This window comes from Stigmatopora nigra, chromosome 3 (genome assembly GCF_051989575.1).
Source record: "Stigmatopora nigra isolate UIUO_SnigA chromosome 3, RoL_Snig_1.1, whole genome shotgun sequence".
Taxonomy (NCBI): domain Eukaryota; kingdom Metazoa; phylum Chordata; class Actinopteri; order Syngnathiformes; family Syngnathidae; genus Stigmatopora; species Stigmatopora nigra.
The window spans coordinates 19582236-19606633 of NC_135510.1; the positions used below are offsets into that span (position 1 = coordinate 19582236).

General features: G+C 43.7%; 1 protein-coding gene across 3 annotated transcripts in view; it reads left to right on the plus strand.

The window, feature by feature from the left end:
• The window catches only part of znf536 (zinc finger protein 536), a 111308-nt gene that overhangs the window by 24339 nt on the left and 62571 nt on the right, over nt 1-24398 (plus strand). For all 3 annotated transcript variants that reach the window (XM_077712625.1, XM_077712624.1, XM_077712623.1), the window contains exon 3: nt 6858-6908. Coding sequence is in view for 1 of the 3 variants with exons in the window: in XM_077712623.1 (XP_077568749.1) it covers nt 6858-6908 (51 nt within the window). In the remaining 2 variants the exon portion in view is untranslated. The remainder of the gene's footprint in view (nt 1-6857; nt 6909-24398) is intronic.

Genomic DNA, 24398 nt, shown 5'->3' on the forward strand with positions numbered 1-24398 from the left:
GGCGTCGTCGCTGAGTAGAAACAGCAGCGGATACAAAAGACACGGAAGGGAATTGTAGGTTTGAAGGCTATCGCTAACGCGCTAAATGAGCTTCCGCTACAGATCTAGTCGGCTAACATCAGGAAGTGGGCGGTGACAAACATCTGACCTGTACGCACGCTGTAAAAGATGACCACATTCCCCCTCCTATGCTATTGATATGACTACTGTTGGCGCGTAATGATGACATCACAGATATTTACTGGATGAGCTGATGCCAAATTACTGGTTTTAGGGAAGTGTAATAAGTGTAAGTGTAGATTTTACAGAATAATTTTTGAACTAAAAACAGAAAAAAATGATAAAAAAATGACAGTTTTTGATTTAAAAGGGGGAAAATCTGGAAATGTAATATCAACCTCTACTCTTCACTTAAATTTGATCCTATAACAGAAAGTTGCCACTCATGATTGACTTTCCCGGGCCTCACAAGATGATGCGGCGGACCAGATTTGCCCCCGGGCCGCCACTTTGACACCTGTGGAGTAGAATGACACGCTCTGGGAATTTTCCATTTATTTACCATTTATCTTAACTCTTTGGCTGCCATTGATGCCAGTAGATCCTTGAAGTGATGGGACCACAGAATAGTTGTTTTAATTCCAATGTCCCTCTTTTTTCAAGTACTACGAAACTCATTCTGTGAGGGAATGACAACTTTTGCCATATGACATCCCTATTATCCATGCTAATTTTGAAGTGACCGCCGTCCATAAAAAAAAAAAAGAATAGAAAAGAAAAGGAATGAGAAGGAATGAGAAGCTCCCAAACAGCTGGCGGAACTAATTGTCATTTGCCAATCTTCCTTTAAAATCCTTCAAATTCCATCCCCGAGCGGACCAAATACAAAATGACCGACGCGTTCCCTGGTTAATTGGCATCGTTCCCGTCAATCGCTCTCGGCGTTTGACCCCTGGCCCGTAATTGTGGCGATAACGTCCGTAGGTCAAAGTGCGCGCCCGTCACAAAAGCCTCCGCCCTCCTTATCTCCTCGCTTCATATTCCCGCTTTGATTCCCGCGACTCACTCACTCACTCGACGTGTTTTGGGGGGTAGTAGATCTAGCCCCGCCCCCCGGTCTTTTCCCGGGAAACCCGGCGAATTGACAGGCCGCCAGATTAGGAACACGGCGGCGGCGGCTTTGAAAACGCCGCCAGCTCGTCGGAGGAGACGTCCTTTAAGGATTCATCCACCCGCCCGCCCGCCCGTCTGTGATCTTCTCGTTTTGTACCTTTTGACACGGATCGGTGGTGGCGGCGGCGCCTCAACGACACGCGTGTTTAAAATGTGACAAGGAGCGCAAGTGAGACGTCGCGGACGGGAACTCCGCCACATGACCTCCCGCTACTGCCAGTAGATTAAACGCGCCGGAGGAGGATTTCCCACCAAAAACGTTGCCGTGCTTTCCTGCTAATATGCTATATCACTGGTGTCAAAGTGGCGGACCGGGGGCCAAATCTGGCCTGCCACATCATTTTGTGCGGCCCGGGAAAGTAAAAGATGAGTGCTGACTTTCTGTTTTAGGATCAAATTCAAATGATAGATATAGATGACCATTACATTTCCTGATTTTCTCTCTTTTAAATGAATAATTGTCATTTTTTAATTCATTTTTCTGTGTTTTTCAGTTCAAAAATCATCTTGTAAAATCTAAAAATATCTACAAAAAACGCTAAGATAAAAATTGTTTGAGATCTAAAAAAAACTGAATATTTGGGGATTTTAATCCAGTTCTTTTAATCCATTTATAGAAAAAAAATCTAAATATTATATCTAAAATGGTATTATATTATTGTACTATTGTTGTTGGTGCCTGAATTTGTGCTGGTCAAGAAAAAAAATATATATATATTGAAAAATAACTTTTTTTGCGGAAATCAATGCTAGTTAAAAAAAAACGCAAATTCAAATAAAGCCCATAGTCCTAAACAAAAACCTTTTTAAACTTTTCCTCTGGTAATTCCAATCATTCAAAGTGATAGCGATACAAATTCAAACTTGAAATACACAGTAGATTGATGAAAAAGCTCACAAATTAGCATTAGCATTAGCATCCGCCCATTACAGCAAATATCCCGAGAACCGCGGCTGGCTTTTCCAGCTGGGTCGGCTCAATATGGAGCCAAAATGAAACCTGAAAGCCACTTGGACGTCACTCAAAAGATAACTCCCCAAAACCCACATCCGTTAGCCACGCTAAGCTAACACTTTCCGTTAACCCGCCAGTCGTTTTGCGTCTAAATAAGCGGACGGCGTGTTTTAAGGGCCCGATGAATTTAAGTGCGACGGATAGGATGTTGCCACATGTTTTAGCAAAGGAAATATAATGGCGCCCTATTATTAGATCACATTAATCACTCGCGTGCCAACGCCACTGACAGGCGCGCTGAGAAGGATTGAAAACGCGGGTAATGGATATAAATTAGCCATTGTGCGATAAAAGGATTCCCCCTCCGACGATGGCGTGCGCGCGCACACCCCGACAAGGTAAAGCCAAATAAAACGGACATATTTGCGCCCGCTCTAACGTCTGTCATAAAAGAGGGTTATCGGCGTGGGATTAACATTTTAAAGAAATCTGATAGTGGCAGCGAGGAGGAGAGGAAAGGATTAAAAACAGATTAAATTGCTCCCGAGTGATAGAGATGAAAGGAAGGAGGAAAGAGGAGAGGAGGGGGGGGGGGGGGGGGTTGAGTACAGGAAGTGGGGGCGGGGCCATGGCTGTTTGGACGCACCTCCAGATCTCGTTACTCGGCCATCCATCAATATTTAGCGCATCCATATTATTAGCCATTGTTGACGTCGCTTCAAAAGGGCGGACCTACATTTTCAGTTTATGAAAAGCAGAAATTGTTTTAAGTATTTTCATGACTATAAGGCGCACTTAAAAGTCTTCTGCAAAATAGACAGGGCGCCTTTTTAGTTCAAAAAACATGTTGTAAAATCAAAAAATATATTTAAAAAAAGCTCAAATCAACATTGTTTTAGATCTATGAAAAATGGAATATTCAGGGCTTTTAAACCATTCATTAAAAAAATCTAAATATTAATATCTAAAATGGTCCGTACATGAAGTCGACTTGACATTAAAGCGGCCCACCAACCAACCCTTGTTGACACCCTTGTTGTACACTATGCGTGTGTTGACATCCAAATTCCATCCTGTAAAAAAGGTGAAATGGCGTTTGGGCGTACACCGAAGACGCTTTGTGGCGACGTAAATGAAAGGAGGGCGGGGGAGGGGTCTTGACGGAGGTCTGTCGGGCTTTTGGCACGGCGATAATGAGTCCCATCTCCGGCGCCCCCGCCTGTTATTTATGGGCGACTTGGCTGGCAAACAAAAGATCAATAATTTTGAGCAAATCTAATGTTGTCCCCGCCGCTAATGCGCTCGTCCATCACGTCTGTCTCCAGCGCCACGAGATGGACTCGTTCCCTCTTTATTTGCACATCAAACGCAATTAGATCACACGCCTCTAATAACGCGCACGTGCCGTGGCGGCGGCGGCGGCGGTGGACGTGGGCGCCGTCGATGCACGTGCACGCGTCTGTGCCCGTCGGATGCCCAAATGATAATATATGTATGGGATGGGCGTGGGCTGTGGCGCATCAATCTTCATTTCTGGCTCAGACCTCCTGTTTGAAATATGACGGGTGTCACCGGCGCCCCGTCCCCCCGCCGTCCCCCCGCCGTCCCCCCCGCCGCTCTGCCGCTCAGACATCCGTCACCGTGTCGGCGACGTGTCGGCCCGCGGCCAGCCGACGACGAGGAGAGACAGGAGATCCTTCACCGACAACTAGCCCCGGGTGAGACAGGGACCCCGCCCCCTTTTTTAAATCGACCAGGTGCGCTTATTTCAGGCGAGGGGGGTTTTCAACGTACCCGGAAATGCCCCAAAACCACCAGGAAGCGACCAATGGATTGGAATTAACCTAGCCTCGTTATTGTATTGTATGTCACAGGTGTCAAAGTGGCGGCCCGGGGGCCAAATGTGGCCCGCCGCATCACATTGCACGGCCCGGAAAAGTCAATGATGAGTGGTGTCTTTCTATTTCTATAGATTTTAGATGTACTGATTTTTCCCTTTTTAAATTAATGGTGGTAATTTTTTAATCTTTTTTTCTGTTTTTTGTTAAAAATCAATTTATAAAATCTTATTTAAAAAAAATATAAAATAAACATTGTTATAGATATTTAAGAAACAGAATATTCAGGGATTTTAATCCAGTTCTTTTTATCCAATTATTAAAAAAAAATCTAAATATTGAATCAATGTCACGGTGTGACACCGTTGTCGTACGTCGTGACAACATGAAGCATCGAGTGTGAAGCGCTGACTTATTACCAAAAAGTCAGCCATGTTGCCATTAGGGAGGGTTCAAAATCTGCGTTTGCTCAAAAGTGGCCCAAACCGGGTGACCTTTGCCCTTCCTCTCCCGCCTTGAGATTTTAAAACGTCAACGCGTCCCGACGTGACCGTTAAGAAAAGGGCGCTTTCCGGCCCCCCGAGCCAAGATCCCCGCACGGCGGCAGGTGCGAGCGGCGTCGCTCCTTCCCGTTGGCCCCGGGCGAGGTGCGAGGCGGCGCGATGGCGCGCAAAGGTCACCCGGCCCACCCCCCGAGGTTCCAGATTAGGAAGTTGGCGTGAAGTCGGTGGACGCCGTCCAAGTAGAAAAGAAAGCGTTGCTTGGCCCTTTGCTCTCATACCTACCCGGTGGCGTCCCGTTATTTTTGTCCAATGAACGGTTTGGCGCTTTTGGCTATTCCTCTACTTTTTGGCATACTTTTTAGTCATTTAGGGCAAGGGTGTCGGACTACTTGGGTTGGTTTGATTTCAGGTGGGCCGGACCATTATAGATAGAATATTTAGATTAGTTTTTTTTATAAATGGATTAAAAGAACTGGATTAAAAGCCTGGAATATTCAGTTTTTTATCGACCTAAAACAATGTTTATTTTAGATTATTTTAATATATTTTTAGATTTTCCATAGTGATTTTTGAACAAAACACAGAAAAAATGATAAAAAAATGACAATGATTGATTTCCAAAGGGGAAAATCAGGAAATGTAATATAAATCTCTACTCTTCATTTGAATTTGATCCTAAAAACAGAAAGTCGGCACTCATGATTGACTTTCTCGGGCCGCACAAAATGTTTTGGCGGGCCAGATTTGGCCCCTGGGCTGCCACTTTGACACCCGTGATTTAGGGAAAATTACAAGATGACCACCAGCACCCTGTGGCTCTTTTTGCTGGGCATTATCATTGTTTGCCTTTATTTTTTTTAGTACTTGTCTTTCTAATTACACATTGATTTCACCTTGTTATGCTAGCTCACTACTCCTCAACCAATCAGCTTCCTCTACCATCTTTATACAGCAAATAACACCATTTCCACTCATACCAGAAATCATCGACGCTTAATGGACTATCTGAATAATTAGCGGCGACGCTGGCGTATATGTAAGTGCACCGGTTTGACGGTTGCCATCATCGGTTGGTAGCTTCGTAAATGTGTGTATTTGGCTAGCTGTGGTTTAATGGCAGTGGTGGTGGTGGTGGGCGGGGCGGGGTTGGGGGGCTCAATCAGCAGGTTGTGCCCCGCCAACCCTCCTTCCTCCTCCTTCCTGTGCCAGTCTGCCACTCCTGGGGCCCACTTTAGACGGGCACACACACACACACACACGTATACACACACACACACAGACACACTGACAATGTTGGCCCACTCCCACCAAAACATTAACCCTTAGTGGGCCCGGAGACTGGTATCCAGGACGAACAGGTGGTCCCACCAAACACGGGCATCAATTTCCCTTTGACTTATCCCAGCGTGCGTGCGTGCGTGCACAGGGGTGAGAGAGGCGTGAAGGGGGGAGGAGGGGAGGGGCTCAGAGTGATGTCATCACATCACGCCACTTCTCAGGTCGCAAAGCTTCCGGAAGATTCTCGGCTTGCACGGCGAAGGCGAACGTTTTTCTCCGAGTCAGCAGCGAAATATGATTAAATGAGGATGGGGGTCGTTAAAAAAGGAGGCAGAGGGGGGGTCGGAAAGTGTCAAAATGTTGTTTAATGGATGCTCCGTGTACAATGTGAAGAGTTGTTGGGGAGGTCATGTGACCAAGAAACAGAAATAAAAGGCTGCTAGTCTTTTTTTTTTCTTTAAACGATGATGATGATTGATGCTAGAAGTTGACGACGTGCGCATTTTGTAGGCAAGAAGAATTATTTGGAAGAAATGAGTTGAATAACGGCCGAGTCATTATTTTGCATCAAGTATTTTTCTGAAAACGAAATGAAAAAGACATTAAACACTGGCGGAATACATGGAGAATTGTATTGGAGCATTTCTAAAAAGAAAATTAGAGATGGATTTAATTTAAAAAAAATACAGAGCAGGAATTTATTAATGATTTTTTGTATTCAAAGTATTTTCGGAAAAACTGTTATTAAAAAGACATCAAATACATGGAAAATAGTATTTAAAAATTTAATCACAAAATAAAAACAATACAGGAAATTATTAATAAATTCCTGTTCATTTGTTTTTAGATAACCCCAAAAGTAATAAAAACGTTTTTTTAAATTAATTCATATTCCACCTTTACTGTCATTATTTTTATGAGATAATTATATTTTAGTGAGGATTATTTTAATGAACGATGCTTTAAATGTCATTTTATGGATGTGCAATTCTTTTCAACTGAAATTCACATTATTTTCTTTTGCCAAAGTTTCTATTTTAGCTTAAAATACATCATATTATCATCCATTTGAATTAAAATGTTTCTTCTTCTTGTCTTTTTCCACGACAGGATTGGCCGACTCGCGCCCGAGGATCTAACGCCGACCCCGTCTTAATCAGGGTAAGTCAAGGTCACGCCACCTCGTCGCACCTTTCCCCTTCCCCCCCTGAGAGGTGAGTGGGTGGGGGAGGGGGCAGGGCCTCCGCCGGGGTCGCACCGGGTCGGGTCGGCGAGCCGTCGTCTCGCGAAAGCTCTAACGTATATGGCCTCGTAATTCCCATCCCTTAATCTCGTTATCCCGATCCTCTTTCGGTCCGCCCGTCTGTCTTAGACGCGTCCAGACGCTTACGTAACAACGTACGCAGGTGCGCGACGCGTTACGTTTACTCCACCGGTGTCAAAGCGGCGGCCCGGGGGCCAAATCTGGCCCGCCGCCTTATTTTGTACAACAAAAGTGACCCAAAGGCAATTGAAAATGTGCAGGAAATGACATTGACATGGACAGGAAATGATCCACAATTAACCGTGGACTAACGACAGACGGAAAAAAAAGTAGCGGTCGCCATTGACGGAAAGGGATGGGTCTGGGTACGGCGCCGGCCCCCCCTGCAGACGTCGCCGTCCGCCGATTAAAAAGCCGTTAAGGACGAGCGGGCGGGGAGGAGGAAAGCGGTGGCGGTGGCGGCGGCGTCTTTCGCATCGATCGCGAGCGGCGCGACAAAATGGCAGCTGTAAATCAATTTGATCCGCCGGTGGCCAAAGAGTGTTTTGTAATGAGGTTAATGCCACGTAATGGCCGAATGCCTGGACGCTTTAACGTGGCCCCGGGAGGGGGCGGAGCTAAAACCGGGGGACGGGTGGCCATCTTGTCTTTTATCTTCATTTGTCACCGCCTCCTCCTCTTTTGCGCCGCCTCATTGAGCTTTGTTGGAGTGCAACGCCAGCGCAACCACCACATTTATTTTACACGCCGAGCCGTCCACTTTGCTCGCTACGTCGTGACAATATCAACGAGAGAGTGGTTAGCACGTACGGAGAGCCATTAGCATGTCAGGAGAGGTTAGCATGTTCCACAGTAGAGTTTGACTGGATACGACGCAATCGGGGTGTCTGCGTTTTGGCCAATTATTGATTTAAAAGGAGGAAAATCAGGAAATATAATATACATCTCTACTCTTCATTTGAATTTAATCCTAAAACAGAATGTCGACACTCATTGACTTTCCCGGGCCGCACAAAATGATCCGGTGGCCCAGATTTGGCCCCCGGGCCGCCACTTTGACACCAGTTTGTGATTTAGGGTTCCCCATTTCTTTATGATTTTAGGGCAATGATTCTGTTTTATGGCATTTCCAGGTCACTTCCTAGTCATTTTCAGGTTAAAATCAGTGTGTTTTGCTGCATTTTCTGCTCATTTTTTGGTCACTTTGTGTCTATACTTCGCAGTATTGTATTTTATCAAGAATCACTGATATTTAATCATTTTTCACGTAGTATCGGAAATGGTATCAATTATTTGAGTGGAGAATGGATGTCAAGTTCAAACTTTTGGATGCTGTGATTTTTGCCTGACACAAAAAAAAGTGTGTGTGTGTGTGTGTGTGATGTGTGTGTGTGTGTGCATTTCTCAAGCAGGGATGTCAACACTTGAAAAATCAATCACCATCTGGGCTCATTTGCGACTCGGGGGCGAGGGCCGGGTGAAGGGGGTGCGCTGGGGGTGCTGTGCTGGGGGTGCTGTGCTTGGGGTGCGCTAACGCTCCACCACGTACGCGCACGTGCCTTTCCTTTTTTCTCTCTGTCTCTCTCTCTCTCTCTCTCTTCTATTTGTAAGTGGGCGAGTCTTTGCCACGGGAGCAGGTGCGCCCTCCCGGGGGGAAGACGGGGGCTTTATCTCTCACTGGCTGGCTGGCTGGCCGCCTTTCACGCGCAAAAACCCGACCGAGAGGATATTGTCACGCGGGTGCGCTTTTTACACCCCAACACCGACTGGCTGGCTGGTTGGCCTCGTGCCGTCTCCTTCACGCTTGCCGCTAATACGTTCGATTATTCTCGGGCGCTGGGAAAACTTTCGCACGCTTGACAGCGTCCGCCATTTTTTATTTTTGACGTCGTCGATTATTCGGTTGAACCAGTCGTTATAAAAGTGCTAATAAGCGTGTCTTTTTTGTGGTATTGTTGGATTTGAAGTTTGGGGGAGGGAACGGAGTACCCGGAGAAAACCCACACAGGCCCGGGGAAGGATTTGTAAAGGCTAGCGCAAGGGTGTCACACTCGGGTTGGTTGCGTTAACATCAACTTCATCTCAGATGGGCCGGACCATTTTAGATATAATATTTAGATTTTTTTTTAAATAAATGGATTAAAATAACTGGATTAAAAGCAGAAACAGAAAGTCGGCACTCATCATTGACTTGGGCCGCACTAAATGATGTGGCAGGCCTCATTTGGCCCCCGGGCCTCCACTTTGACACATGTAATATCAGAAGCCACCGGGAATTGAGCCCTGGTTCTCAAAACAGTGAGGCAGACGTGCCAACCAAAACCAAAAAAAATCAGAATTTTGAAAAATCAATCAGAATTGGACTTCAACTGAAGCCAAACTGGTTTTAATGGACAGTAGACGCGGCGCCGATGTTTTGGGGCTGAGCGGGTCGCCGCCTCAGGTCGGGGAGTTTACTTCCAGAACGCGGCGAGCCAGGGAAACGCCAACAGGTTCATGTACAAAGACGTGTGAAATGGTGCGGGAGTGTTTTCAGTCTGTGTGTGTGTGTGTGTGTGAGGTGATCCCCAAACCGCCCCCCCCTTACCTCCTCCTCGCTCGGCCCCTCCCATTCCGTGGCACAGCCGTGTGAAAAAGGAGCGCTGAGTCGGCACAATGGCTTAATAGTCCACAAACAGCGAGCTAAGCCCACGTCCAATAGTCGCACGGCGCCGCTACATGACCTACATAACCGGCGGGCCCACCAAGCCCACCTAGCCTTGGCTTTTAATAACAAATATACAAAGTCTTTAACGGCGTCGGTCAAAGAAAACCGACTTACGCACCCTTGAAAAAAAAAAGGGCAGCGCTAATTAGCGACGGCTAACGGCGTCGAGCGAAAAGTTCCAAAGCCACGGCTAACGACGACCAATCGGTCGCCGTAATTAAAATGGATGCCCGGGACGCTTCATTAGGTACACACGCTAACAGGGTGCTCGACTTTTCAACGTGCTTTCAAGTGGCGTTTTAATCAAGAAATTAACGCTAGGCTAGGCTTAGGGCACACTTTATTTACTCGTTCATTTTTTTGGAAACATGGGGGTGCCGGAGTCGATAAAAGCTAACGACAGGGACAGGGAGGAGTACACTTTGACTCGGTGGCTAGCCAATAGCAAGGCGCGAGACAAAGGACAACCACTAGGGGCAATTTAGACGGATTAATTAGCTTAGCATGAGCGGTTTGGGGCTGTTTGAGTTCCCAGAGAAAACCCACGCAAGCCCGGGTGAACATGCTAACTCCACACATGCGTTAGCAAACAAAAACAAAACAAAAACATTGAAAACGCATGAAGCTAGCCCCTTTCTGAATGCAAACACACGTTTATGTGCGCACGTGCCTAAAGTTGAGGCAGAGAGAAAAGAGGGCCGGCCGGCAGGCAGGCATTGATCACTGGGGCCCTAAAGCTATTATCGTGATCTAATTAGCTCCAACATACGTCTGTGTCACGGCCCGGTCGGTGCAAGGCCCACTCGTCCCCGATTCCACGCCGTCGACGCCGCCGCCTGCCCGCCAGCCCGCCGCTAAATATAGCCCGAGTGCTTTGAGTTGGGATTTGACGGATAGGACGATGGCGAAAAGTGGCAAAACAAGTGGGCTTTTCCTCATTTATTTGTTAGCTTTTTTGCTTTCTGGATGCTTTTTCAATTTACGCTACTCATTTTTCCGGTCACTTTTTGCAGCGCGACACTTTTTGCAGCGGGATACTTATTTTGCGTTATTTTTGGGACACTTTCCAGTTAACGTCGGTCGCTCTCACTATAAATTCAATGCGATAGGAAAGAGTTAAAAATCCATGCCTTGTTTGCATTGTTGTGTCATCGATTCCAAGTGGCGAGTCTCAATAGTGGAGTCCATACATCAAGTCCACGTAGAAGTAGCTCCATTAGCGCCCATGCTATATTTAAAAGCGCCTATTGATTATATGTTCTTTAACTGGGCTGCGCGCTGTATTATTTGCCGTGATTAGCCGCGACGTGCTAGGCTTACATGGTGTCAAAGTGGCGGACGGGGGGCCAAATCTGGCCCGCCGCATCATTTTGCGCGGCCCGGGAATGTCAATCTTGAGTGGCGACTTTCTGTTTTGGGATCAAATTCACATTAAGAGTATGTATAGAGTAATGGTATATATATATCTAAATATATATTTAAAAAAGCTAAAATAAACATTGTTTTAGATCTATAAAATCTTTTAATCAATTTATTAAAAAGTCTATTTATATATTTTCTATCAATTTATCTTTCTGTAAAATCTGAAAATACATTAAAATATTTTCTGTTTTCCACTTTAATATTGAACATAATTAAATACATTTTTTTGCAATGAAAAACAAAAAAAACATAGGTTAAATCAAATTAAAATAAAGATTAAATAAATGATTTTCCCTTATTAAGAAAAAAAGCTTAAATTAAAATTGTATTAGATCCATAAAAATTAAATATTTAGGGTTTTTAATCCAGTTCTTCTCAATTTATAAAAAAAAGTAAATATTCTATCTAAAATGGTCCACATAAAATCAAGTTAACCAACCCTAGTCTGCCAGCCGTGCGCTAGGCTAACACGGAGGCTAACACGGTGGGTGGCTATCTTGCGCTCATTACCTGCGCGCTCATTTCCCCAGCGAATGGAGAGCTAAGCGCTAAGCGCTATTCCCAAGCGCGAACGGTCGCTGAAGGACCCCCCTCGCCCCCTCTCTTCTGGTCGCCCCCCTCCCGCTTTGATTGATATGTGAAATCCGTCTCCCTCGGCGGTCGCTGTGCGTGCGTGTGAAAGGTGCTCATTGTGGAGTGGAGCCCACTTTGTCACAAAACAATGGCCCCCAGCCTTTAAAAAAAAGAAAAGAAAAAAAAGAAGAAAGATACAAGCTCCCATTGTGTGCCCCAACTTTCATTTGGCGTGTGAGGTCATTTTAATCCTGATGAATTTTCATAGTGCCGCCCGCTAAACACTTCAATGGCGTCCGAAAAGGAAAGGAAAGGGACGGGAAGAGAAGAATGGCTCCCGGCCGCCCCCCGGTCGTCCGCAGGGTGGGGGGGCGCAATTCAACATGACGTCAAATCCCGTCTTACGTCTTCTTTAGGTCTTTTCCCTCCTTAAAAGAACCCCAAAAATGGGGATTTTCCATTTCCAGTTTTAGCCAACCAAGCTAATCCATTTCCGCTAGCTCGTAGCGTACTCATATCGGTACCAATGTGTCATCGGTAACCCAGCCGATTGCTAAGGAGTAGCTTGCCGATGTTGTGCGATACCATGCAGTCTTTAGTGCACGGGTGTCAAAGTGGTGGCCCGGGGGCCAAATCTGGCCCGCCGCATCATTTTATGCGGTCCGGGAAATAAATCATGAGTGCCAACTTTCTGTTTTAGGATCAAATTCACATTAAGAGTATAGATTTATATTATATTTCCTGATTTCCCCTTTTTAAATCAATAATTGCATTTTTTAATCCATTTTTTTCTGTTTTTAGTGCATAAAATAATTTTGTAAAATCTAAAAATATATGCAAAAAAAGCTAAAATAAACATTGTTTTCAAGATCTATAAAAAACGGGATATTCAGGGCTTTTTATCCAGTTCTTTTAATCCATTTATAAAAAAGAAAAAATGTAAATATTCTTTCAAAAAATGGTCCCGCCCACATGAAATCCAGTTGACCTTAAAGAGGCTTACAAACCAACCCAAGTTTGACATCCTGGACTAGCTTGACTAGCTTCACTGGGCTAAGAACAAGTAGCGGCTTATTAAAAAAATGCTAAAAAATATTTGTTTTTAAATTGCTGGAATAACTTGCCAGGTTTTTTTTTAGCCCGACACTGATTGCATTTTTTTTCTCAACCGCCGATTTTAGACCGAAAGCGTTGGCCCTCATTAGCATGGCGGCTAAAGACGCGGCGTTTCGGACTCTGGCGTCAATCCTAAAGCTTGTTTTGGTGGCACGCGGGCGCCCGAGAGAGAGAGAGAGAGAGAGCGCCTTATGTTTGACTTTTTTTTTTTGGTACGGAGATTTCTTTTGATCATCTCCCAGAATAAGTAGCGTGCGTGGCACGGCGGCACGGCGACACGTTGGCGTGGCGCCGTTTTGGTGTCCCGCCAAACGGTCAAGAAAGGCAAACATTTTTAATAACGTTTTTCTTGATCTGCTGGCAAATGAAAGCGCCATTTAAGCGTAAGCGTCTTTAATCCTGCTGTTTTCAAATGGCATTCTCATCTTTTTTCTGATCCTTGGCTCATCGTCAACATCCACATTTCAAAGTGGAACACTTGTTTTGATCAAGAATATCAAAAAAAAAAAAAAGAAGCGCACTCAGACATCTTTTTTTTCACCTACAAAACACAATTCTAAAAAAAATAACGGCTGTATTTGTTATAGCATTCATTCAATGATTCGTTTTCCGAACCATGGGGGTGCTGGAGCCTATCCCAGCTCATTTGCAAATGGCAATTTAAAGTTCATATTTTAGATATTGTATATATCTGGATAGGGAATTGAAAATAAATGTGTCAAATGAGTTCAATGAGTACGTAAAGTTACATTATTTCATCAATAAATAAATAACATTAAAAATTAAACCCTAATAAGAATTTAAAAAGATGTTAAAAAATGATCAAATTTGATTGGTCACCTTATACACGATAAATAATACATGAATTAAATGTTTTAAATTATTATTCATCAACTAGAATTGAATTAAAAAAATCCAGTGTGACCAAAAAATTAAAATAAATTAGTTAAAAAAATGTGTCCCACTAATAAAAAATAACAAATAGATAAAAGTGTCTCTGCAAATCATTTAAATTTGAGCAAAAATGGAAAAAAATTTAAGGGTGTGACCCTAAAATTCAAATAAATTAGTTTTAAAAAATCTGTCACACTAATAATTAAATATATAACATTAAATACATAACAAATAGATAAAATCAGCTCTCCGAATCATTCAAATTTGAGCAAAAAAAATTAAAAATAAATTAACAAATGTCCCTCCCACGCCAATTGGACAATCATTGGGGCGGACGTGAAACCCCGCCGCCGCTTGCGTGTGTGCGCCCCAAAAAGAAAATGTAGGAAAAAGAAAGGAATGAAACAAAAGGGCGAGCGGGGACCAGGCGTTGGGGGGGATGCGGGTGCGGGGGTGCCGTGGAGGGGGGTTTTGCTAACAGAGAGACCTTTGATTTCCGCCAAGAGAGGAGCGCAAGCACAACAACGGCGTCCTTGTGGGACGTAATAAAGTTTTGTTCCACGCCATCACGCCGCACGGAAGCTCTCCACACGCCACGCCGCGGCGGCGGGCCACGGCCGGCCACGGCCGGTCGGGGCCATTTGCTGTGTGACTTCCTGTTGCTTTGTTTACCCCGCTATTGTCCCCACACTTTCGCGCCAGCCTAGCTGTCTAATCAGGCATTTTCTGCTAGCCGCCAGTGTGGGAGGGGCTTGCGGACGGCCAGTGAGAGGCTTCCATTCAACCCCGAGATCACAATGGCGTGGAGGTGGGGGTGTTGGGGGGGGGGGGGCTAAAAGTGTGCGTCATCCTCTACAAAAGACGGCCGGTCGTCCCCCTGGACCGGGACGGGGACCCAGAAGAAAAAAGATCGGGGCTTTGCACGCGATAGGCTAATAGTTGACGATGATATCAGAGGCTCATTAAAGTCGTGAAAATACGGTACGCTAAGTGTATTTACGTTTGATTTCTTCTTGACTTCAGATAGCTTGATTTCCCACGGAGGCCTTTTGTAACTTGAACATTTTGTAAGTAGAGATGTTCGTAAGTAGAGGTACCGCAGTATATAAGTCGCGCTGGAGTATAAGTCTCATTTTTGGGAGGGCCTTTTTTTATCGCATTAAAAACCGAGAACAAACAACATGCTAAGGAGGCACCTGTTAATTTTTTCTGTGTTTTTAGTTCAAAAATTAAGTTTTAAAATCTAAAAATATATAAAATAAACATTGTTCTAGATCTATAAAAAACGGAATATTCAGGGATTTTAATCCAATTCTTTTAATCCATTTATAAAAGTAAAAAAATCTAAATATTCTATCTAAAATAGTCCGGCCCACAAGTTGACTTTAAAGCGGCCCACGAACCGACCCGACCGAGTCTGACACCCATTGAGAAAGTCACCCTTGACTAACCGTAAACTACAAAAAAATAAGTGTCTATTATAGTCCAAAAAATTCGTACGTCGATGGCAAATGATGGCAATTCCCGCCGTTGACATCTCTTAAGATGCCGGACGCCATTTTGTGGCGGTTTGGTTTGGCGAAATTGCGTTTGGACCGGGCCGGGCGGGTCTCCCTCCAACGCGGCGGCGGTGGCGTTTGGACGGGAAGCCAGGCCACGTTGATTGGCTTTGTTCAGTCTTCCTGGCAGACGCCACCAGCTGACATCTGTTCGCTCCTAACCACTCAGACGATTCTCCATCGGGGAACACACAAATGAACACATGAACACATGAACACACACACACACACACACTGTCACACAACGTAGAGAAAGAGAGAGAAAGCATGACATTGGCATTGTTTTAGGGGGAGAAAAAGCAGATTTTTGCCGAGCTGGAAGGAAGCGGCGCTGCCAAAAAGCTTATTGCGTGGCTAATTAAAACATTACTATCATAATAGTAAGAATAATGACAATAAGCCAGATGATACAGTGTGCGGCGTCGGGATCAACTTTTGCCTTTGAAATGAGAGCGACCGCCATAAAGCCTTATTCTGGATGGACGAACATTTAGACGTAATATCGATTTTTTTGGGGGGGGGGTCTTGGCTTTGAAAAACAGATGAAAATGAAAGAGAGAAAAGTGGGAGTCACTTCATAACTCGCTCGGTGATTGCTTTTCAAATTAAAAGCAGATGTGGGCAAATTTTGATTAATTGAGCCTATTTACTATTTTGCTTTTTTTTTTTTACACAATTTGGACTAAATGGAAAAATAATCAGATGTACTGCTTTGATTAGAACAGTTTTAGCTCTAGCCAGATTTGAAGAAAAATAGCTTTTTAAATAACACACAATTATTAAAAATGTTTTTTGTTAATAGAGACGCCTTTTTTTTAAAGAAAAATCCCTAAACGTCCAATCCCTCCAACTATTTTTCACCTTTAAACATTTTTTGTCATTTATTTTTAAATACCGACTGGTGATTCCCGCTTTTTTGGCACGAATCATCATTTTTAGCGGCCAATTGTTGAGTAAAAAGCCAAAGAGGACTTTTTTTTTTCTGGCTCCGACGTGGTGACGTGACGTCAAGTGTGGACGCCTGAAGAGGCCCACTGTACTTTTGGCCAAAAAAACAACTTCAAGGACATGGGAATTGGGATGTTCCGCTGTATTAATAATACGCTGATTGTGTACGGACGGGACTGACTGCAAATGTGTGCGCGTTTGCTACAGACATGTGGAATGTGGAGGCACAGTGGCATCGACGCACACCGTTTTTCTTGGCAAAATACAGCAAAAAAAAAGAGAGAAAAGGACAGAATTATGCATTAAATAGAATTAATTATCTAATGGCAACACAATTAAACTAATATATGACTAAGAAATGGGGAAAACTAACACTGTAGATGCAAAAAATGGAATTAAATATAAAAATAAGCATCGCAAAATACAAATGTCAGGGCAAAATGAATTGGATTTTTTTCTTTATTTAAAATTGATGTCATTTTTTCAAAAATTGCTTATGAAATGACAATAGTGAAGACAAACAAAAGCTTAAGAGACATTTTGTCAAATCAAAATAGCCAATAGCTAGTTTAATATTTCAATTTGTATGGATAGAAAATGGACTAAATATCATTATTTGCATGCCTTAACTACAGGAAGTAAAAAGTGCCCTAAAAATTTCAATGAAAGGAAATCAATGAGACGTGATTATTATTATTTTTCAAAATTCTAAATTCTGTGTTAAATGAGCCCCACAAAAATCTCCTCTGTTTTTTGCCCCTCCTAAAAAACAGCAGATGAATTTATCGTGCGCGTGCATGGCACATATGGAGGCTGGCCGGCGAGCAGGTGTCGGCCATATTTGAAGACGACAGTAGGGTCTGACCCGTGCCAGGCCCAATAAAGCGCCCTTGTGATGGAGCTTATGTGACACGCCGTCCCTGGGGCCATAGCCCCCCCACCGCCGACACATGTCGCCCACGCACGCACGCGCGCGCGCACACGTCCGATGACGCCCACCTCTTTTGTCAAAACGACGGTCGTCATAACGTTAGTCGAGTAGATAGAATATTTTGATTTTATCTTTTATAAATGGATTAAAAGCCCCTGAATATTCCATTTTTCATAGATCTAAAACAATGTTTATTTCAGCTTTTTTTTAAAATATATTTTTAGATTTTTCAAGATGATCTTTGAACTAAAACACAGGAAAAATGGATTAAAAAATGACAATTATTGATTTAAAAGAGGGAAAATCAGGGAATTGAATATAAATCTATACTCTTCATTTGAATTTGATCCTAAAACAGAAAGTCGACACTCATGATTTACTTTCCTGGGCCACACAAAATGATGCGGCGGGCCTTATTTGGCCCCCGGGCCGCCACTTTGACACATATGGACTACAACTCATTATAGGATAAGTTTACACACCTGAAGCTGCCTTATTGCCAACCTAAATGTATCGCACTCAATAATCATCTGCCATTTAAAAAAAATTGAGAAAAATAACGTATCCAATTTCAAATTGTAACATAACATAACTTAAGTGGCATAATACTGTGCTTAAACAAGTTTAGTTTGGGTATTTAAAGTGTTTTTATTTAGATTTATCTAAAAGAACAGCAGTTTTTCAACACGCTCACAATGTTTTATTCGGCAGAAGGCGAGGCAAGGCAATTGACTGCTGCCAACATGTGGACGGGAGTGGAAGTGCAACCACATATGGTTAATTTCCACCCAAAACAAACGTGAAAAGAGGGTTTAAATCGGTAAAATTGTACGTCTACGTCCGTCCATGGCGCCGAAAAATCACTCGCTGTCGGGCTTGGCCTTCCAAAGCGGTTAAAAAAATGCAAATGTGTGCGTTGCGACTTGCGAAAAAAAAGCCAGAACACCCACAGAGGAAAAAGATGCTTTATTTGCCTTGCCCCAATTTGATTACACATTGCATTTTCCCCCTCCTTTTTCCCCCATTTGCATAAATGTCCTGCTCAGCATGTTTAAAGTTGTTTTATTAACGCCTCTTGAGACGTTCTTTTTTTTTTTCTGTCCTACCCCCCCCCCCCCCCCCCCTCCCCCCTCCCGCCTTAACGCGTGGGGTTCGCTAATTGCTGCGTGATCTTTCGCCGCTCGCTCAGCCTCGGCGCTGCGCAAACATCATAAAAATAACTTGCCGACAAAAAAAGGCGCCATCCATTGCAAACTTGCTCTGCATTTGTTCTTTTTTACGCCTTGTCTTTTAAGCCCCTCCCTCCTCTTCCTCTTCTTCTTCATAAACAATGAAAAGTTAATGAAGAGGTAACTTAATGATGGAATGAATATGGCCGCTCAAGGTCAAAGCAGGCGGGCGGGCGGGCGGCGGTCTGGGGCGCGGGACGACGGCCACCACGCCGCCGCCGTTTAGTATGTGGCGCGCACTCGCGCACGCACGCAGTCCATTGAGCTCCATCTGTAGTAAAAGGGCGGGTGCGAGCGGTCATTAAATATTGAAAAGGTTCAAATGGTCCAGTGGAGATTTGCAGTCAAATGGATCGATGCCGCCCGCTTGCCCGTTGCTACTTGTTCAAGGCGGGGCTTATACTAATACATTGCCACTTCTAATATACTAAAGGTCTCTTTTTCTAATCAATTCTTTGACATTACCTTGTATTACAGGTGTCAAAGTGGCGGCCCCGGGGCCAAATGTGGCCCGCCGCCTCATTTTGGGCGCCCCGGCAAAGTCAATCACGAGTGCCGACTTTCTGTTGTAGGATTAGGGTTCAAATGGAGATGTATGGTATATCTACAGATTTTCCCCCTTTTAAATCAATAATTTAATTTTTCCTGTGTATTTAGTTCAAAAATCATTTTTTAATCTAAAAATATATATTAAAAGCTCTAATAAACATTATTTTAGATCTATAAAAAACTGAATATTTAGGGATTTTAATCCAGTTCTTTTAATCCATTTATACATCTCATTCAATGTTGCATTTTTTGGGTGAAAATGAGCAATAGCTAGCCGCACTTCCAGTCGCGTCCACTAGTAGGCCACAGCACCCTGACATGTAGTAATCATGCTTCGACCCAATATATAAAATTTGACTAAATACAACCTCCATCAACCTCATTTACGGAGTATTTCGTTCCTGTAAATTCGATAAAAAATGCAACAAAAGAAATTGCAAACTATTGTAAAAGTACAGCATAATGAATAAAAGTTTATCTTTGTGTTTAGGTCCTTCGACGTGCATTTCCCGTAGTTTGCGTTACATTTCCGGGTAAACCCCAAAAACTCTTGAGTAGTTAGCATCTTTTGTACTAGCCAAAAACAAGTGTTCTACCCTACATGAAGTTATTTTTTTCTCTTCATTTAAAGTAGTATGTTTGCATGCACGTTTACTCGGCTGCCAAACGTCGGCCCATCTACTCCAATGGAAAAAGCCACCTCGGAGACTTTTTTTTACGGTTTCAATTCTATATAAGATGTCCTCTGTCCCACAATGCAACAGTTAGCAAGTAGCGGCCCGCTCGCGTTGACCTTCCAAAATAGTCCCGTTTTTCTGATCGGCGTTGCCCCCCCCCGCCCCCCAAAAAATGCTAATCTGGAACATGAGGCAATTGTGTAAACACCTTCAGACGTGGCTGGCTGATCTATTTTAAAAAGACTCTCATTGTAATGAAAAACAATAAGCGTTCCAAAGTCCTTCCCGGCTCGGTTCGCCTTTTTTTTTTGTTTTGTTTTTTTCCTCCCGCCGCCCTCAAAGTATGAAATAATATTGCGTGTGTGTGGGCCGGCCGGCGGGCCGGTGGGTTGGCGGGCCGCTGCTGAGAACGCAAACATTTGACAATAAACTTGTTTAACTTGGGGCCAGATATACGGCCGGGACATGCTGCGTTCATTACCACTCGCCCCCCTTCAAATAAACCAGAATCAAATCCCCCCCCCCCCCCCCCCCCCCCCCTCTATTCTACGACGACATTCCTGGGGATTGAAAAAAAAAATGTTTTTAAAAAAAAATGGGAGGCGTACGCTCAGTTCCTGCTGTTTGGACAGCCCATGCACGTATAAACACGCTTTTGGAAGTCAATCCACGCATTTTTTCTCTCATTTGAAAGCTTACCGGATGGTTTGAAGGCCCCCTGAAATAGTTTGATTTGAAAATAGTCGGTGCACGTTGTGTAGGGAATTAAAATAACATTCCGTTGTTTTAATCTTGATGTTTTTTTTGACAAGTGATGTGTGACCATTTTGTTGCTTAGTTTTGGGGGCAAAACAGCTGTAAAATGTGAAATATTCCGCTGTTAGATAGATAGCATGTGGGGTAAGTGTTAGCATGCTAGCTAGCACTAGTGAACAATGGCTAATGGGGTTTAGCTAGCTGTCGTTTACTTGTTAAAAGTGCTTTTCATTTTAGATGAGGAACCATGAGATTTTCATTTGCATGTTTTGCTCGTAAATTTGCAAATGGAAGATATGATCTAACACAAGGTTGGTTGGCGGGCCGCTTTAACGTCAACTTGATTTCACCATTTTAGATATAATATTTAGATTTTTAAAAATAAATGGATTAAAAGAAGTGGATTAAAAACCCTGAATATTCAGTTTTTTTTAGAGCTAAAACAATGTTTATTTGAGCTTTTTCTATATATTTGTTTTAGATTTTACAAAATTATTTTTCAACTAAAAACTGAAAAAAATGGATTAAAAAATGACAAATATTGATTTAAAAGGGGGAAAATCAGGACATTTAATATACATCTATATCTATCAATTTAATTTGATCCTAAAACTGAAATTTGACACATCATTTACTTTCTTGGGCCTCACAAAATCATGCAGCGGGCCAGATTTGGCCCCCGGGCCGCCACTTTGATCGCAAAATTTTTGATTGGGCAAAATTTGTCCCTACTTCCCAGTTTTGTCCATCATTATTTTTATGGCATTTTCTTGTATAGATGATTCAACACATTCGTATTCATTATTGCTCATTTTTCTTTGAGATAAACACACTTTTTTGATCCTAATTGAACTTAGCTACTACGAAAAAAGCAGAGTTTAGGAGTAAGACAATCTCTCCTAACCAAAACCGAACGATTGAACGAAGACGTCGTGTTTGCTTTTGAGCGCTATTTCCCGCCGCCGAAAAGCGGCGGCGGCGTTAAGCGCGGCGTTTATTATTCTTCAAAGTCTGCTCTGAAAGTAATATGCTTTAAAGGCACGCCGGTGACCCCGCTCGCCCTCCGCGGTGTCTACTTGGACTTGTGTGTGTGTGTGTGTGTGTACGTACGTGTACGTACGTGTATTTGTGTGTGTGTGTGTGCGCGTGCGGATTATTTGACTTAAGTTGCTGCCGGGTGGCCCCCGCGCCGCTTTGGCCGTGTTAACATAAGAATGGAGGCGGAGGGAGATGGATGGGGGGAGATGGATGGGGGGGAAGAGGAGGCGGGGTTTGAAATAGCTGTAGCGTAGCGGGGGCCGCTGTTATCCACTTACCACATCAAAACGCATTGTCGCCGTCCCCATTTGAACACCTGGCGGTGGCGGCGGTGGCGGCGCTACACAAAAAAAGATGCTCTTCTCAAAGTCCTTTCCTGACATTTACGCTACAAACAAATCCACTTGACCACAACTACAACCACAAATTCAACAACAACAACACAATGATATCTTGGGAAAATACCAGTCGTGGCTTGGCGTCCTTGTGGACATTTTCAGTTTTACGTCTCACTAGTTTGGGGCTAACTTCTTGATTAAGTCGCCGTTTGGGTCACTTCCTTCTTCACTTAATGGTTACATTCTGTGGATTTTTTTAGGTCACTTCCTGTTGATATTTGTCGTTTCCTGTTGACTTTTAGGTTCACTTTCTGTTGATTTTATGTCACGTCCTTAATTTTAGGGTTTTATTTTTTTTATCTTTAATACAATCTTAAATGGTCAAAGGCTAAATCAGAAGAGTTTCAATCTGCAGAATGTTTTAAACTAGAAATGAAGAGAGTGCGGCGTACCGGTTGAAATTGAAAAGTAACAAAATACATGTATATCCCATAATACGAATGTATGTCGCAATATTGCGTTGCTCTGAAATTGGAGTGAAGCTTTTGGAATGTCTTCAAGAGGACTTTCAGGGTGTTTGTATACATGGAGGGGGGTGGGAACATCTGGTTGCCATGAAGCTAGCCCCATTTGTGTAAACAGAGGCGGAGCCAGGACGGGCGGGGGCGTGGCCAACCACCCAACCAGCTCGCGTTATTGACAAATATTTTGGCACCTCGGCAGAAATGGACGCTCGTTGCTTTTTAAAGAGGGAAACGCTTTTGTCGTGTCTTCATCCAATCGGGCGCTATCCGTGGATTTCAATTTCCTGCCCATGTTGTTGACACTTTTGATGTTTACACGCCACCGGAAGACGCCCGCAAAACACCGTAAATAGTAGGCCAGATCATGTCTAAACACTGGCGTGGCGTGGGCCACTTTTCAGCGCTTTTCCCCGCAAAAAAATGCAGTTTAAGCTAACAGTAAAGATTTCAAGGTGTTGCCAAATTCAACCTTTTTGGAAAGAAACTTGACACAATGAAATGAGATCTACTTTCTTGGCCCCGCCCCCTCAAAAATCTCCCAGCAAGATGATGTCACACCCGGATTGAGATGTGTGCGATCGTTCTGGCGACGTTAGCGCAGTAGTAGAAAGCCTTAAATGTATTTTTGATGTATTTTCAATGCTTACTTGATTGGCAGGATGGTTTTCAGCACGTGTAAAAGCGCGCCGGCGTCTATTCTTGTAAAGTAGCAGCCATGTTTCTATTAGTGCGTGTCGTGCTTGTTAGGGAATCTCCCCGTCAAGGTTTTTTTTTTTCTCGTTCTACGGCGCTGACGCTCTAAACGTTCGTTTGTTCATTCGCTCGCAAAAACGGAGGTTCGAGTCGCACGCTATTATCATGAAGGGGCGGTCCTTTTGGTCCATGGACAAAAGGCAATTTAATATGATTTAATGACATTCCCCAGAAGGTGTGTGCGTGGAGTGGGCGGAGTCTGTCTGGCCACGAGACGGCCAGTCGGACCCAGAGAGAGATGGGAAAATAACCTCGGTGTTTTTAATGGCCGCGGCCGTGGTGTCACCTTCACTGGCTTCTTTATTTATTGATGAGCGTCTCTCTCCCGTCATTTCTTTCAGCCTTGTTAATCAAGCCATTTTTTTGTTCTGAAATTTGGTTACTTTTCAGCTGAGGAAAAATGTCTTCACATCCTGTTTTGAAACAATTGAATTTTGTGGACGGCAAATGTCATTTGAGAGAAGAAACGTCGCCATTGGCTTTTATTGGCGCCGTTCATCTCAAACTTCCCAGGAGATTTTTTTTTAGCGTCACGTTGTTTTCGTCACGTGTATCCTGCCAAATCAAAGCATCTTTCCACAAATCAACATTCTTAACAAAAGCATTTTCCTCATTTCAACAAGTGAAATTTACTTTAAAAATAACTTTTTATTTTTAACTGACATTCGTCCCGTGCACTGTAAAAAATGTCGTCCCATAAATACGCCTTAAATTCCCGGCCAAAGAAAATCTCTTAAAAATCTAAAAAAAATCTCTGCAAAAAATATCATATTTAATTTCTACCCCAAAAATCTCCTCACACTTGAAATAAAACCCAATAACAAACAATGCAAAAAAGCTCCATTGTAACTGTTTCCATTCCGCGCCTTTTTTACCCATTGACCTTTTTTTTCTTTGGCAGTAATCTTTTGGCTAATTTTCCCGTGCCGGCCATTTATGCACGGCGCCCCGGTGGTGGTGGCCAGCCTTTTTTTTCCCCGTTTTTTTTTTTTTTTTTAAGCGCCGACGGCGTCCAAAACGGCACTCGACGGGCTGGGGAAAAGGTTTGGATCCAATTCACATATAGGTCAATTAAATGCACCAACATCTGCTCTCTCCCCGCCATTTGCATATAGCATTCATATGTTAATCATGGCCCTTGTTTCTCTCTCTCTCTCTCTTTTTCTCTCTGTGTCTCTCTCTTCCTGCCTTTCCTCCTCCTGTACTCACCCCCCCCCAAAAAGCCCCCCCCCCCAATGCCCCCCCCATCCTCTTTTGTATCGGCAAACAAAAAGAGATGCCGAACATTTTTGGATTCCCTTTTTTTCCCGTCCTATTTCCACTTCCTCCATCGCCATCGTCGTCGTCGTCATTGGCCCGCTGCCCCCCCCCCC